The sequence below is a fragment of the Lactuca sativa genome, chromosome 2, assembly GCF_002870075.4.
Source record: "Lactuca sativa cultivar Salinas chromosome 2, Lsat_Salinas_v11, whole genome shotgun sequence".
Lineage (NCBI taxonomy): Eukaryota > Viridiplantae > Streptophyta > Magnoliopsida > Asterales > Asteraceae > Lactuca > Lactuca sativa.
In genome coordinates this window covers 5767844-5780259 of record NC_056624.2, presented here as the reverse complement: position 1 = coordinate 5780259, position 12416 = coordinate 5767844, and the positions used below count along the sequence as shown (strand labels likewise).

General features: G+C 34.7%; 1 protein-coding gene across 2 annotated transcripts; it reads right to left on the bottom strand.

The window, feature by feature from the left end:
- Nucleotides 1-793: 793 nt before the first annotated feature.
- On the bottom strand, nucleotides 794-6370 carry LOC111887627 (serine/threonine-protein kinase/endoribonuclease IRE1b). 2 transcript variants are annotated; one of them, XM_023883793.3, is made up of 6 exons: nucleotides 6089-6370; nucleotides 5187-5934; nucleotides 4244-5014; nucleotides 3369-3541; nucleotides 2453-2693; nucleotides 794-1328 (listed from the first exon to the last, which is right to left on the bottom strand). In XM_023883793.3, the coding sequence occupies exons 2-6, from the start codon at nucleotides 5573-5575 to the stop codon at nucleotides 893-895; spliced, it is 2010 nt and encodes a 669-aa protein (XP_023739561.1). In that variant the 5' UTR covers nucleotides 5576-5934; nucleotides 6089-6370; the 3' UTR covers nucleotides 794-892. The 2 variants fall into 2 exon arrangements, with proteins under 2 accessions (XP_023739561.1, XP_023739562.1); XM_023883794.3 differs by having other exon boundaries at nucleotides 5187-5920.
- Nucleotides 6371-12416: the final 6046 nt, after the last annotated feature.

Below are 12416 nucleotides of genomic sequence, written 5' to 3'. Positions count from 1 at the left end.
TATCACAACATTACACTTGTAGCCTTTTCTTGTTAGATGTATGGTGTATTAAAGCATCAATACTCAATGAGTAAGGACTTGGATTAAGATGATTAAAATGCATGCATGTATCTCTTCTTTTACTAGCTAAAACCCATGAAATTTGGTGCTTCCCGTCTTTATATTCTCTCTAGTTTTTGTCTCTTAAAGTGTCAAAAACATAATGATACAAACGATACTTGAAAACTCTCTTTTAAGGAAAAATAGTTTCTTTGTCTTAAGAACTTAAGAAATTCTTTTATTACAAGAAGAAGACTAGCATCTTATTAAGTTGATTTATTGTTGGTGGATATTTATGGATAACTTTACCTTGAAGTTTCATGCCACACTTCATCAACTCCAATCTCCCATGAGAATCAAAGTCTTCAAAGGTTGTAACACTTTTCTTTCTTTTTTTGTCTTTATCTTTCTAAATCTTGCAAAAGATCATTGGTGGGTTAAAATGGTTTTAATTTATTTAAATAAAAATGCTTTTACTGTTAATTATATCACTATAATTAGAGTATTTTTGAATAAAACCCAACAAGGGACCCTTTTTTATAGTCTCATTTCTAATGAGAGGGAGTGTTGCCAAATGACCGTTCCTTGATCCGCTAAATGGCTAATGTGAGAGAAACGACCCAAATGTTAGGCAGTACCACACAAAATCTTTACTGGGAAAAACCGCATAAAACTAACAAACTTAAGGACTTTTATGGCAAAAACAAAGCCTTACTAAAAAAATGAAAGTAACATAAAGAAATAAGAATTACAATGTTACAATACACAAATTAATAAAAATACATTGCTATCTACAACATTTAGCCTAAGGGCAGGAAATAAAGTACATTGACATTTTCCATAAATATAAAACTTAAAACTGATATTGTTTATAATACTTATCATGAATCTGACCTTCCACACAATTCTTTTTCAAAACTTCATACACATCCATAAGAAGTTTTGAAAACCGGTGGCTAAAATATCCATCGACTTCTGTGGGGTCATTCTTAAACAACATTTGCGACGCTTTTGAGAGATTACCATAGTGACAATATATGTTTCTTATGGCTCGTAATAAACAACGCACACTGTTATAGTTGTATGCTCTCCAACGCTCGATGTCTGTGATGAGTGTTTTGTCTAATTCTTGGTTCCAGTCCTTGTAATGCTTGATGTCTTTGAGTGATTTTAGGAGATTAGAACCAGTGTCTTCTAGTTCTACGTGGTCACTTGAGTCACGAAGGAAGGAGATACGTTTTTCAGGGTCCCAGAATAGAGGGTGGTTGTATACTTCTGTGGCTTTTGGCCTGAATAAGAAAAAATGCACATGTGTAATCTCTTGAAAACGAAAGAGTAAAATACAGAAAAGCACAATGGACTTCAGCGATTTCATCAATTTAGTTACTTAACAGGTTTCTCTAGTGATTAAACCATTATACTTCATCTGACTATTCAAAAAAGCACATTTTCAGGGTACCTGGTCTTGAAGAAAGGCAAAATATAGGAAAACCATAACATATTTTCACCATTTAATTGATTTGGTCCTTTAATAAATCATATGTAGTAATCAAATCGCTGTACATTTTTTGACCTTTCATAAAGTTCATTTTTTGTGTTTACCGGGTTTTAGAAAAAGCGAAAATACAGAAAAAGCTGAATCGATTTGGTGAATTAACTAGTTTCTGTGGTAATTAAAAAACTATACAGTTTGACCATTTAAAAAAAACATTTCTCTTGATTACTGGTATTGTAAAAAGGCAAAAGGAAGAAAAAACGAATGTACTGCCACCATTTTATCGATTTAGCTGCTGGACAATTTTTTGTAGTAAATAAGCCATTAATTATACCTTTTTAATCATTTTTCCCAGTCAGCGGTTTTCAAAAGAGGCAAAATACAGAAACACAAAAAGTACTTTTACCATTTTTTAAGTTTAGCTGCTGAACTGTTTATTCTTTACAATAACTATAATAATAGATCAGTAGCTAAAAATGGTTAAACTGCATGGTGTTTTTTCAAATTTTGGCCTTTGCCATATCAAAAACAGAGTAACAAGAAAAAAAATGGTTTTTATAACGTTCAAATAATATAATAGTTTACTCAGTTGAGTGATTAAATCAATAAGATGATGAAAGTACGTTGTGACGTTTTAGTATTTTGCGCTTTGCCACATCAAAATAGAGTACCGAGGATAAAGAAAACATGCAATCAGTCAACATGTTTATCAACAATAAATAGTTATAAAAAAGTTTAAATGACTTTTCTGTATTTTGCCAATAATAAAATAAATGCAATTTCAAATCATTAAAACATGCAATCAGTCAACATGTTTATTTTAATGCAATCATTAAAATAAATGGTATTTTTGATATTTAAACCACGTTCACCATACTTTATCATGTTTGTTGGAAAGAATTCAATACAAAATCATACCTGGATTCTGCATCAGGATCTAGGAGACGAGAGATAAGATCAAAGGCTTCCGGAATCTTTTCTACGGATGATAGATATCTCTTTCCGTTCAAAATATTTATATCACGCTCAATTGCATCACCATACGGGTGTTTACCACCAGTGATACAGAAGGAAAACAGACACCCAAGACTGAATAAATCCCCAGAACGCCTTTGTCTTTCATTCCGTAGTCGTTCGGGTGCTTTCCACCCGGTGCTCCCTAAACGAAAATTAAATAAAGATTAAAATTTTTTTTTGATCCCTACAGTTATTTAAGATATACAAGACATAACAATACACTTTCCAATTTTTTCTCATTACAACACTGATTATTCCTCATCAGAGAATTTCACTTTACAAACCCATCACAGCAATGAGATTACAATTACGATGATGTGCCACATGTTACACAACTACCGACGTGTCACGTGTCATATAATTTATAGTTAAGAAACTGCCCATATAGGATGCGTTTTAGATCATCGTTGATGAAATCGACATATCAAATGAAATTTATATTTAATTTTACAAAAACCTGTCCTTTCTCTCTCATCTTAGCTATATTTCTTTCATGGCTAATATTGACAGTTTTTTATAATAAAACGTTACAATTTTTTGCTACGTCGGTATGATATCACACATGTACGTCCTATGTGGAGAAGGACATAGCATAAAAACATGTTAATTTGTGCCATGCCGTAATAATTGCAATCTCATCACTAGCATGGGTAAATTTTCTAAAGTGCAATGCTTTAATAAGGAATTATTTGAAAGTACGATATTGTAATAAGAAAAAAAAAAGTACAATGACATAAATTAGAAACTATATTGCAATTTCTATTTTTTCCATTCAAATATAGTAAAGTAATGTATCATAATGATAAAGAAAAGTTACCAGTTGTGCTTTTGGTTAATGAAGATTTATCTGCAGCTAGGCGTCTGCTAATACCCATATCTGAGACCATCGCACAGATATAAGTATATTTTTGTATTAAGACATTTTGAGGCTTTAAGTCACGATGAATGATTTTAAGTTCATGTAAATGGGCAAGTCCTCTAACCGTGTCCCTGAAATTCACATTTGCCATAAAGATATAATGAGTTTAAAATAAATTCTAGAAATGTTGCACCTATCGCCCCCAAAAGGCTACAAGATAAGTTACTGGTTCTATTTGACTTGATGAGAGCATGGATTGATATGGTAATAAATCCATATATGAGTATGTCTATTTTACTTAATAGAGAAAGAACGACTTAATAGAGATTTAGGGAAATGAGACTTACTTAACAGATTAGACCATTGTTTGATTTACTTTGGATTAAATGCAAGAAATAGCAATGTATTTTCATCTATTTGTTTGATATAACATCCTATTTTCGTTTCATGCTATTACAACATTGTACTTTTGAAAATTTTACCAAATTATAGCAATGTTAAATACAAAGCAATTTTCACTGCTACAACAAAGTAGTTTTTTCAAAGAACAATGTCTTAATAAAGAAAATGTAAAGTACAATACTATAACTGGGTAAATCTTTTAAAGAACAATGTACTAATAAGAAAAAAACGAAAGTACAATGTTGAAATAGAAAGAAAAAAAGTAAGCTAATATAACAAAAAAAAAAGTACATCGCTATTTCTTGCATTCACCCCTTAGTTATTTCCTTCCATTTTCCCATGTTTTCGATCATTTTATCACATATCTTTTAATCATCATTTAACCAGATATCACTTAACTGGAAGAAAAAAAAAAAAAAAAAAGGTCTAACCTCATTAAATTCAACAAAGTAGATGAAGGATACCCATTAGGCTTCCACAATTTCAAATCCTTAAAAACATCTGTTGTGGGTTCCAATTGCACACCCAAATTACCATGTGACAATATCAAATCATGTAAGCTACATACACACTTCTCAAGAGCAACATAAACAAAATCTTGATCCTTCTCCACACCATAATACCTAACAATATTAGGATGCCAATCACATGCATTCAGATTTGCAATCTCGTTCATTGCAACATCATAATGTTCCTTCACAATCCTTTTCACAGCAACTTCCCTATCATCATAACTTCCCTTAAATACAATCGTACCACTACTCCCCATCCCAATTTTTATATTAGAAACCAATAACTTCCCAATTTTACGATATTGTTCACCAGGATCATTCCAAAAATAAATACCACATCTACCGATATCATACTCCACATTGTTCACCTTTAAGAACTGGCTTGTAACCCTAACCTGGCATTCATCCTTCTCCTTCTCAAACTCTGCTAGAGTATATTGGGAAATAATACTTCCACTAACCATACTTCCATCTTCTGATATGCATTGACTTTTTTGTGCCTTAATTTGTAAATGGTATACCTCTGTGTAATCATTTACCCGATATAGTCTAAGGTCAATTCCAGTCCCGGACTTCTGTCTGAATTTCTGGCCAAAACCTTGTGGGAAATCCACTGTAATTGATGGAAGCAGGTCTTCTATTGTTGGACTCATGTCCTCCCCTAATTCTTCAAAGACAGAGAGGGTAATGCTGCGAGGAGAACAACATAAAACCGATTATCATACACATATATTATCAGTCGGTTCACACTACATAAAACAGAGTAAATATCTACAAGGTTCATAACCGGAAAGATGTTTACAAAAAAAAAAAATTGCAATGATCTTCAAGGTTTATACATATATAAGAAGAAAGATCTTACCTGCAAGCAACAAAGGCATCAAAAGTGAATTCAACAAGAAATTTTTCAGGATCTTCTTGATCGGGCACGATCTTCAAGGTTTCTTTCTTGATATGAACATCGATCTCCATTATGGGCGCACAATACCCGCAAGAAGGATACCAAGCACCAACGAATGCCCGTGCTGAAGGGTCCATACCCATGACGTGGTGCTGATCATATGGTGCAGGAAAGGGTACTGCAGTTCGGGGAGGTGGTAGGTAGTATGCTCCAGATGGGTACTGGTAATTTGAAGGATACGTTGGAGGAGTAATAGGGTTAGTGTAAGGGTATTGGTTAGAGGAAGGAAAAGAATACATAGGGTCATTGTTACTGGTCATCTCCAGCAGTGAATAAATAACAGAACTCATTGTTAGTGAACACTGACCCTTTACCCTAAAAACTACCCCTTCCTTTTTTCAAAAAAAAAAGTTATAACTTGATTTTGAACATCAAAACAACTAGAAATGTTTTTTTTTTTGTGTGTGTATGGATTTCTCTGCAAACTCTAGAGCAAACTTCATTCCATTTGTAGTATCTATTAGTACAAAGTTTTTGTAATCAGCAATTGATTATTAAAAAGCTTTTGTATCCACATCCAAACTAAGCGTTTGACTTTAAAACAAAATCTCTTATAAAGATCAAATCATCTCCTGTTTGTTCTTCCTCTGGCTTCACGAGTCAGGTTGACATGATCAGAAATTGCCTTCAGTTACCTAAAAAATAGGAACTGTGGAAATCGATCAAAAGCGAAAGATCAGAAATTGTCTAAAAAAAATGGAAATTCACTTCAATTATTGACCAAAAAGCAAAATATTAGAAATTCCAGAAATCGATCACGCAAAACACTGAAATCGATGAGTTAAAACCATCAGAATACTTACCGTTACTGCGGGGAAGGAGGGAGGCGGCGGCAGTGGCTATGGGGAAGAAAGAGGGTGGCGATGGAGGCTTCTTGGAACCGGTCAAAGGATTTGGAGCAAGGAGGCGACAGTGTGAAGAAAGAGAAAGAAAATAAAAAGCGATGTAAGTGCACAAGACCAAGTGTATAAGACCAAGGGAGTCGAGCTCTCAAAGCTGAAGATGAAGTAGAGTCTACCACTCCCTTGAGCCAAAGACCATTCCCATGGCCAATGGTGACCATTGTGGTGGCTCCACTTGCCGTCAGAAATTCTTGACTGGTGACGCGTACGCGGCAATTCTTGACTGGTGATATTATTTTGAGTAAATTACACGAATGGTCCCTATGGTTTGAGATAATTTTCACGTTTGGTCCCTAACTTATTTTTTGAACTCGGAAGGTCCTTACTATTTGTTTTTGTTACGCGCTTGGTTCCTACTGCTTGTTTTTGTTACGCGTTTGGTCCCTATCTTACCTAAAAAGACTATAATTTAAATAGGGAAAAATGATGAGATAGGTAAGATGAGGTGAAAGGGTTGGGGTTAGCATTGTGTTTATTTAAATAAATTAACAAATCGAGTGAAAAATAGTCTTTTTAGGTAAGACAGGGACCAAACGCGTAACAAAAATAAATAGAAAGGATCTTCCATGTTAAAAAAATAAGTTATGGATCAAACGCGCAAATTATCCTAAACCATAGGGACCATTCGTGTAACTTACTCTATTATTTTTAAAGGAAAATACATTATATAGATATTTTTTTCGTTTTTTTTTTTCAAAATTTAGTCACAAAAAACAAAAATTTACATACGTTTGGCGGAGCTCCCCTCTATGGGCTCCGAGGACTGACGAATGCTCTGCGAAATCAAAGTATTTTTGTAAATTCGCCCCTCCTCTCATTGTAAAATCGGGTCTCCACTTTGGTCCCCAGTCTAATCCCTTGACTTCAATCTGCTTTTCTGCGTTTCCGCATCGAAATCGACAACAACCCTCGTCAGCAGCCCTTTCTTCCGATATCGACTGAAACCCTCCGTCGGACAACATTTTCCGACGACAGCAAATGGATCGGCATTTCCCCAACATTTTCGCCGATGGATACGACTCCCAGGTAATCCGTTTTCACGTTCTTTAGATTAATGTTTCCCTTTTCATATTGCTTAGATTTAGGATTAAAATGGTATGAATATGCAGTTCATAACTTGCAAATAGGTGCAAATGGAATTGAAATGGTTGAACTAACCTACAAATAGGCGCAAATGGAATTGTAATGGTGAAGATACATTCCGCGGAGGGGATATGTCATCCCGTAGAGGGCGCTCCGCAGAGTGACCTATACCCTCCGCGAAACGACCTAATATTTAATTGAAATGATGAAGATCCATTCCGCAGAGGGGATAGGTCGCTCGCATAGGGTCTATGCGGAGTTACCTATACCCTCCGCGAAATGACCTAAAATTCCAATTTTCCCTTTTTTATGTCCTTTTATAGCAATTAATTTCAAAATGAACAATTATGTTGTAGGCTCAGGGGTAATCAGTCTTTTAGTCGTGGACACATTGCATGTTGTTATTGTATATGGTATTTGTTTGTGTGTTTGTACTTTAGGGGAACTCACTAAGCATTGGATTATAGTTTTAGGTTCTGTTTAGGATACTTTGGATGACCTCGGGATGGCGAATGCATGACCGTACATATCCTCTTGTTATGCTTTATGATTTTGAAAAACTCTGATGTCGGAAATGTTTTGAAAACTATTTTGTAAACACTTTATGGATTTGGGTTGTATTTAAAAAGTTTAAAATTTTCATGATTATTATGGATGTTACAAGTGGTGGGTTTTAGCCATAAGAACTTTCCTATGTGCGCATGCAAGTCCCTAATGCTTGGATCTAGGCTTTCTAATTAAACATGCTTTGAATCCAAGACTTCTAATGGCTAATTAGGTTAAATAACAACATTGAAACAGATCTAGAATCATACCTTTGAGTTCCTTGTTGATCTTGTTATCTTGGAGCTTCTAAAGTCACAAATGTCACTCCTCTAATGGCTTACAAACACCAATAGCAAGCAAGATGATTTAGGAGAGAGGAGAGGGGAGGAATTCGGCCAGAGTATCTCTACTTTAGATGGTGTGTCGAATTCCCTCACCCCTAGGGTCTATTTATACTTGTAGACTCCTTAAGGGTTACAACCTAAACCCTAATTGGATAACTTAGACTTTAAGTTGATCCATATCCTTTCCTTGATAACCCTATGGACGATTTTTGGCTTATCCAAGCCCTAGAAATCGTCCATCCTATCTAGGATAAGGATTTATAGTCTAAAGTATAACTATCAAACAATTGACAGTTTATACCCTCTTATTTAATTAATCTCTTTAAGTCACCAAATTAATTCCAATTAATCTATGACTTATATTAATCAAATAACCATATATTATTCCTTATAATATTTACTCTCTCTTAACAAATCATCCATCAAGTTGCTATGGTGAAGGCAACCCAAAAGGACCATGCACAACCGGATCAAATACTTGCCTAATATAGTTGCAGCCTTAGACACTATTCCAACAACAAGTTGGTATCAGAGCCTTGGTTTGAGTGAATTGGAGGGACACTCATGTAAATCCAGTCTTAAGCTAAGGAAAAAGATTTTTTTTAAAAGAAAATAAAAATTTTCAAATTGTTTTCAAAATAATCAAAGAGGATGCAATGTGTACGATCAGTCGGAGCCAGTAAGTAGACCCCAAATTACCATACTGTTATTTGATCGTGTGATATGTTATAACAACATGTTAATGATAGGCTAGGGATTCTAAGTCTATGACGTCCTGGATACATAAAATTTTAATGTATCCACTAAGCAACTATTGACCTATTGATAAAGATCTATTTAGTTCTCACATATGTAATTTTAATAATGCCAAAATACCCCTATGGTATTTCATTGTGGTAGTGTTGGTAAGTTTTTAGACCTGTTGCCACATCACAACCATTCTTGGGCGTATGCTAATCACTCCTCGGACCAGCATAGTTGATCAGGCTATGCTATTCCCAAGACTGATCATACATCCCCAGGCTTACCTGTGATATCCAACAATCATTACTTTTGTTTTGTCCTAAAATGATGCTGACCTTAGTATGTATGCATGCATGTATACTTTTAACAAAAGTTATTTATTCTTAAAGGTATAGTGGTTTTGAAATCTTAAAATCAGAGACCTTAGTCCCAATGCATTTATAGTTTGTATATCTTATGTGGTTCGATATACTTAGTTCACTATAAACAATGCTCTGATACCAATCTGTCACACCCCCAAACCAAGGATGGCGGAAACGTCTGGGGGTGGAGGACTTCATGTACAGTATCACAACAACGTGTATAATAGTGTTCAAAGTAAAAAACAACCACCATAAATATAATTGCAAAAGTTACACCAAAGTATATGTTTACATGTTTCAAAAGCAATTACATTATGATGACAAAATAAATTTGTTGACGGTTTAGCGTCCCATCCTCAAAGCGATGAAGTTTGCCTGTTTCACTGATTTCCTGAGAATACAAGTAGTTTTAAAAAGTGTCAACACAAAGGTTGGTGAGTTCATAAGAGCTTTGTTTGAAGTAGAAACCGCTTTTCCTTGAAAAATCGATATAGTTTGATTTCCAGAAAATCCAATATTTTCTTAGTTAAGTATGAATAGAAATATTCCTATATGATGCATTAATGAACCCTAGAATGACCCGTAGAGTTCCTCTATAATCGTCCAGTGTATATAAGTTATATGAGATTTAAATTAGATAAAACGTTGAATATAGTGGGTCTGCCCTAGGTCCACAACCCAACGAGGAACAGGAGATGAGGCGGGCACCACCAATTCTAGGCCAACCAAGACTAAATTCTCATATGACTCAAACATATACACTTAGCGACTATAGTTGAAGTCTAACAATTCTAGAGGAAGAATAGTTTTAATATCAATATAACTTTGTATAGAGACCCGGTACTTTGTATCTGTACCTCTTTTTGTATAGAGACCCGGTACTTTGTATTTGTACCCATAGAGATAAAAGGTGATTTTAAATCAACATAAAACTCATTTAGGTTTTAAAAATAAAATCCCGTAAACTTATGGATTGTTCCCTATGTGAGCCGTTATAATCATACTATGACTATGTGAACCTGCCACGACGTTCTCAGTGTCGCGAAAAATGAAATGACATTTGTCACCCGTAGACCTGCAGGTCCAACTGTAGCTAGCAGAAAGGTGTGGGGTGTCAAACCCAATATAGATCTATATACAAGTATCACGTTCTCCCTCCAGGAGATTCTGATTATAACTACCAGGAATTATATCCCGCACTCGGACGTACGGGGAGAGAGAGTCTCACAATGTAGGATAACAAGTTTACGTTAATTGTGTGTGAATATAAATATTTCTTGTATGAATGTACCTTTCTTGTACGAGTGCGTAGAGTGATGTATCATAAACTATACCTATTATAGTTTATCTAAAATGTATGTAATATGTATGAATCCTTTTATGGAAATGTATTAGTGTTGTGAATTTATTCAAACTATTCTTTTTATAGTTAAATAATACGTGTTCCAAAATGAATGGATAATGTTTAATATGAATGTCTTTGTTTCAGTTCATAATGATAAACTAACTAGGAAACTCATTCAAACATTAAAACTTATGATTATACACTTTGCTCAACATAATACAAAGTGTTATGATATTTACATGCTGTTGGTAAAATTTAGCAATTCTGCCCTGTTTTGGAAAAATCATAGAAAAATCATGCGAAGTCGAAAACTGGATCCGTAAATTCTGAGAGTTCACAAAATGTGTCTAGTTTACTCATAAATTTTATCAAAATTTATAATGACCTCTAACTTGGGTGAAAAAGTCCATAATCACAGACTGGTCCGGATTGTTGTTTGAAATGATAGGCAGTTTTGTAAAAATCACCATAAATTGTAGAAAAATCGCATGGAGATGTGCAAGTAGTCATATTAAAGCTAAAAACTTGAACTATTTGCACCTTGTACAGTTTTGAAAACAAAAATGTTTAAGATGCCCAAAACAGTCCGTGAATGGAGTTGAACTTTTCTGATGAAGGCTGTTAGAAAAATTTAGATATGTTCTTAGTGTTTTAACTTGTATTCCCCCCCTGAAAACTTGAGAAAACATGAAAATGTAGGGGTATGAACTCACCTTAAGTGATTTCAGTAGGTAAGTGTTGGAGAAGGAAAGTGTTCAACCCAAGAACACTTGAAGAATCACTTGAAGATTCGAAGATCTAACACAATTATGAGAGAGTTTGTCTAAGATATCCATGATTTGAGTGGTAATAAACGAGATAATCACAAAGAGAATGGATTATGCTTACCAAATGTGGAGGAAAAACTCGAGATCAGCCCTTGAATCTCGAATTTCTAGAGAGAGAAAGTGAGAGAGGAAAGAGTTTGATCTTCTTGTGAAATGAGAGTAAATGAGATGATGTGAGGAGAGAGGATGAATAATCAGCCCTCAAAAACGTGGGAGGAGGGATAATTGAGTGTAAGGGAACATTGATGTGACATAGGTAAGGTGGGAAGGTATGGCTGGTCATAGAGTGATTGTGGAGTTGTTGATGCTCATTTTGCGAAAGTAAAACAATCGAGTGTTCGCATCTATGAGTCAATTTGAAGTCAATTGGGTTAATATTCGCATATGGGTTCAACATATGAATTTTTGATTTCGCAAGTTTAGAGTTCAAGAACTAAACTGTGTTCGCATCTGGAATGAAAATTTTGTGAATCGCATTCGATTAATTAGCTTAAAATGCGAAGGTGATAAATGCGAAGGGATGCGAAGGGTGTAAAAATGAAGATGCGAAGTATTTCACAATAGAATGCGAATTGGGGAAGAAAACAGAAGATTTCAAATATTGTCCCTGGAGTTTCGCATTTTTGGAAATAAATACTCAACTTCGCAAATGGGGTCATAAAATGATGAAATTGCAGAATTTTCAAAGAGATAAATGCGAAGGGATGCGAAGGGTGTAAGAATGAAGATGCGAAGTATTTCACAGTAGAATGCGAATTGGGGAAGAAAACAGAAGATTTCAAATATTGTCCCTGGAGTTTCGCATTTTTGGAAATAAATACTCAACTTCGCAAATGGGGTCATAAAATGATGAAGTTGCAGAATTTTTAAAGAGATAAATGCGAAGGGATGCGAAGGGTGTAAGAATGAAGATGCGAAGTATTTCACAGTAGAATGCGAATTGGGGAAGAAAACAGAAGATTTCAAATATTGTCCCTG

Bases quoted from the DNA above. Each gene is read 5' to 3' on its own strand.
- LOC111887627 (XM_023883793.3), bottom strand. From the start codon at position 5,575: ATGAGTTCTGTTATTTATTCACTGCTGGAGATGACCAGTAACAATGAC. The intron at 3,542-4,243 runs GTTAGACCTTTT...TGTGAATTTCAG, and splicing joins ACTTTGTTGAATTTAATGAG to GGACACGGTTAGAGGACTTG. The intron at 1,329-2,452 runs GTATGATTTTGT...TTTCTTATTCAG, and splicing joins GATCCTGATGCAGAATCCAG to GCCAAAAGCCACAGAAGTAT.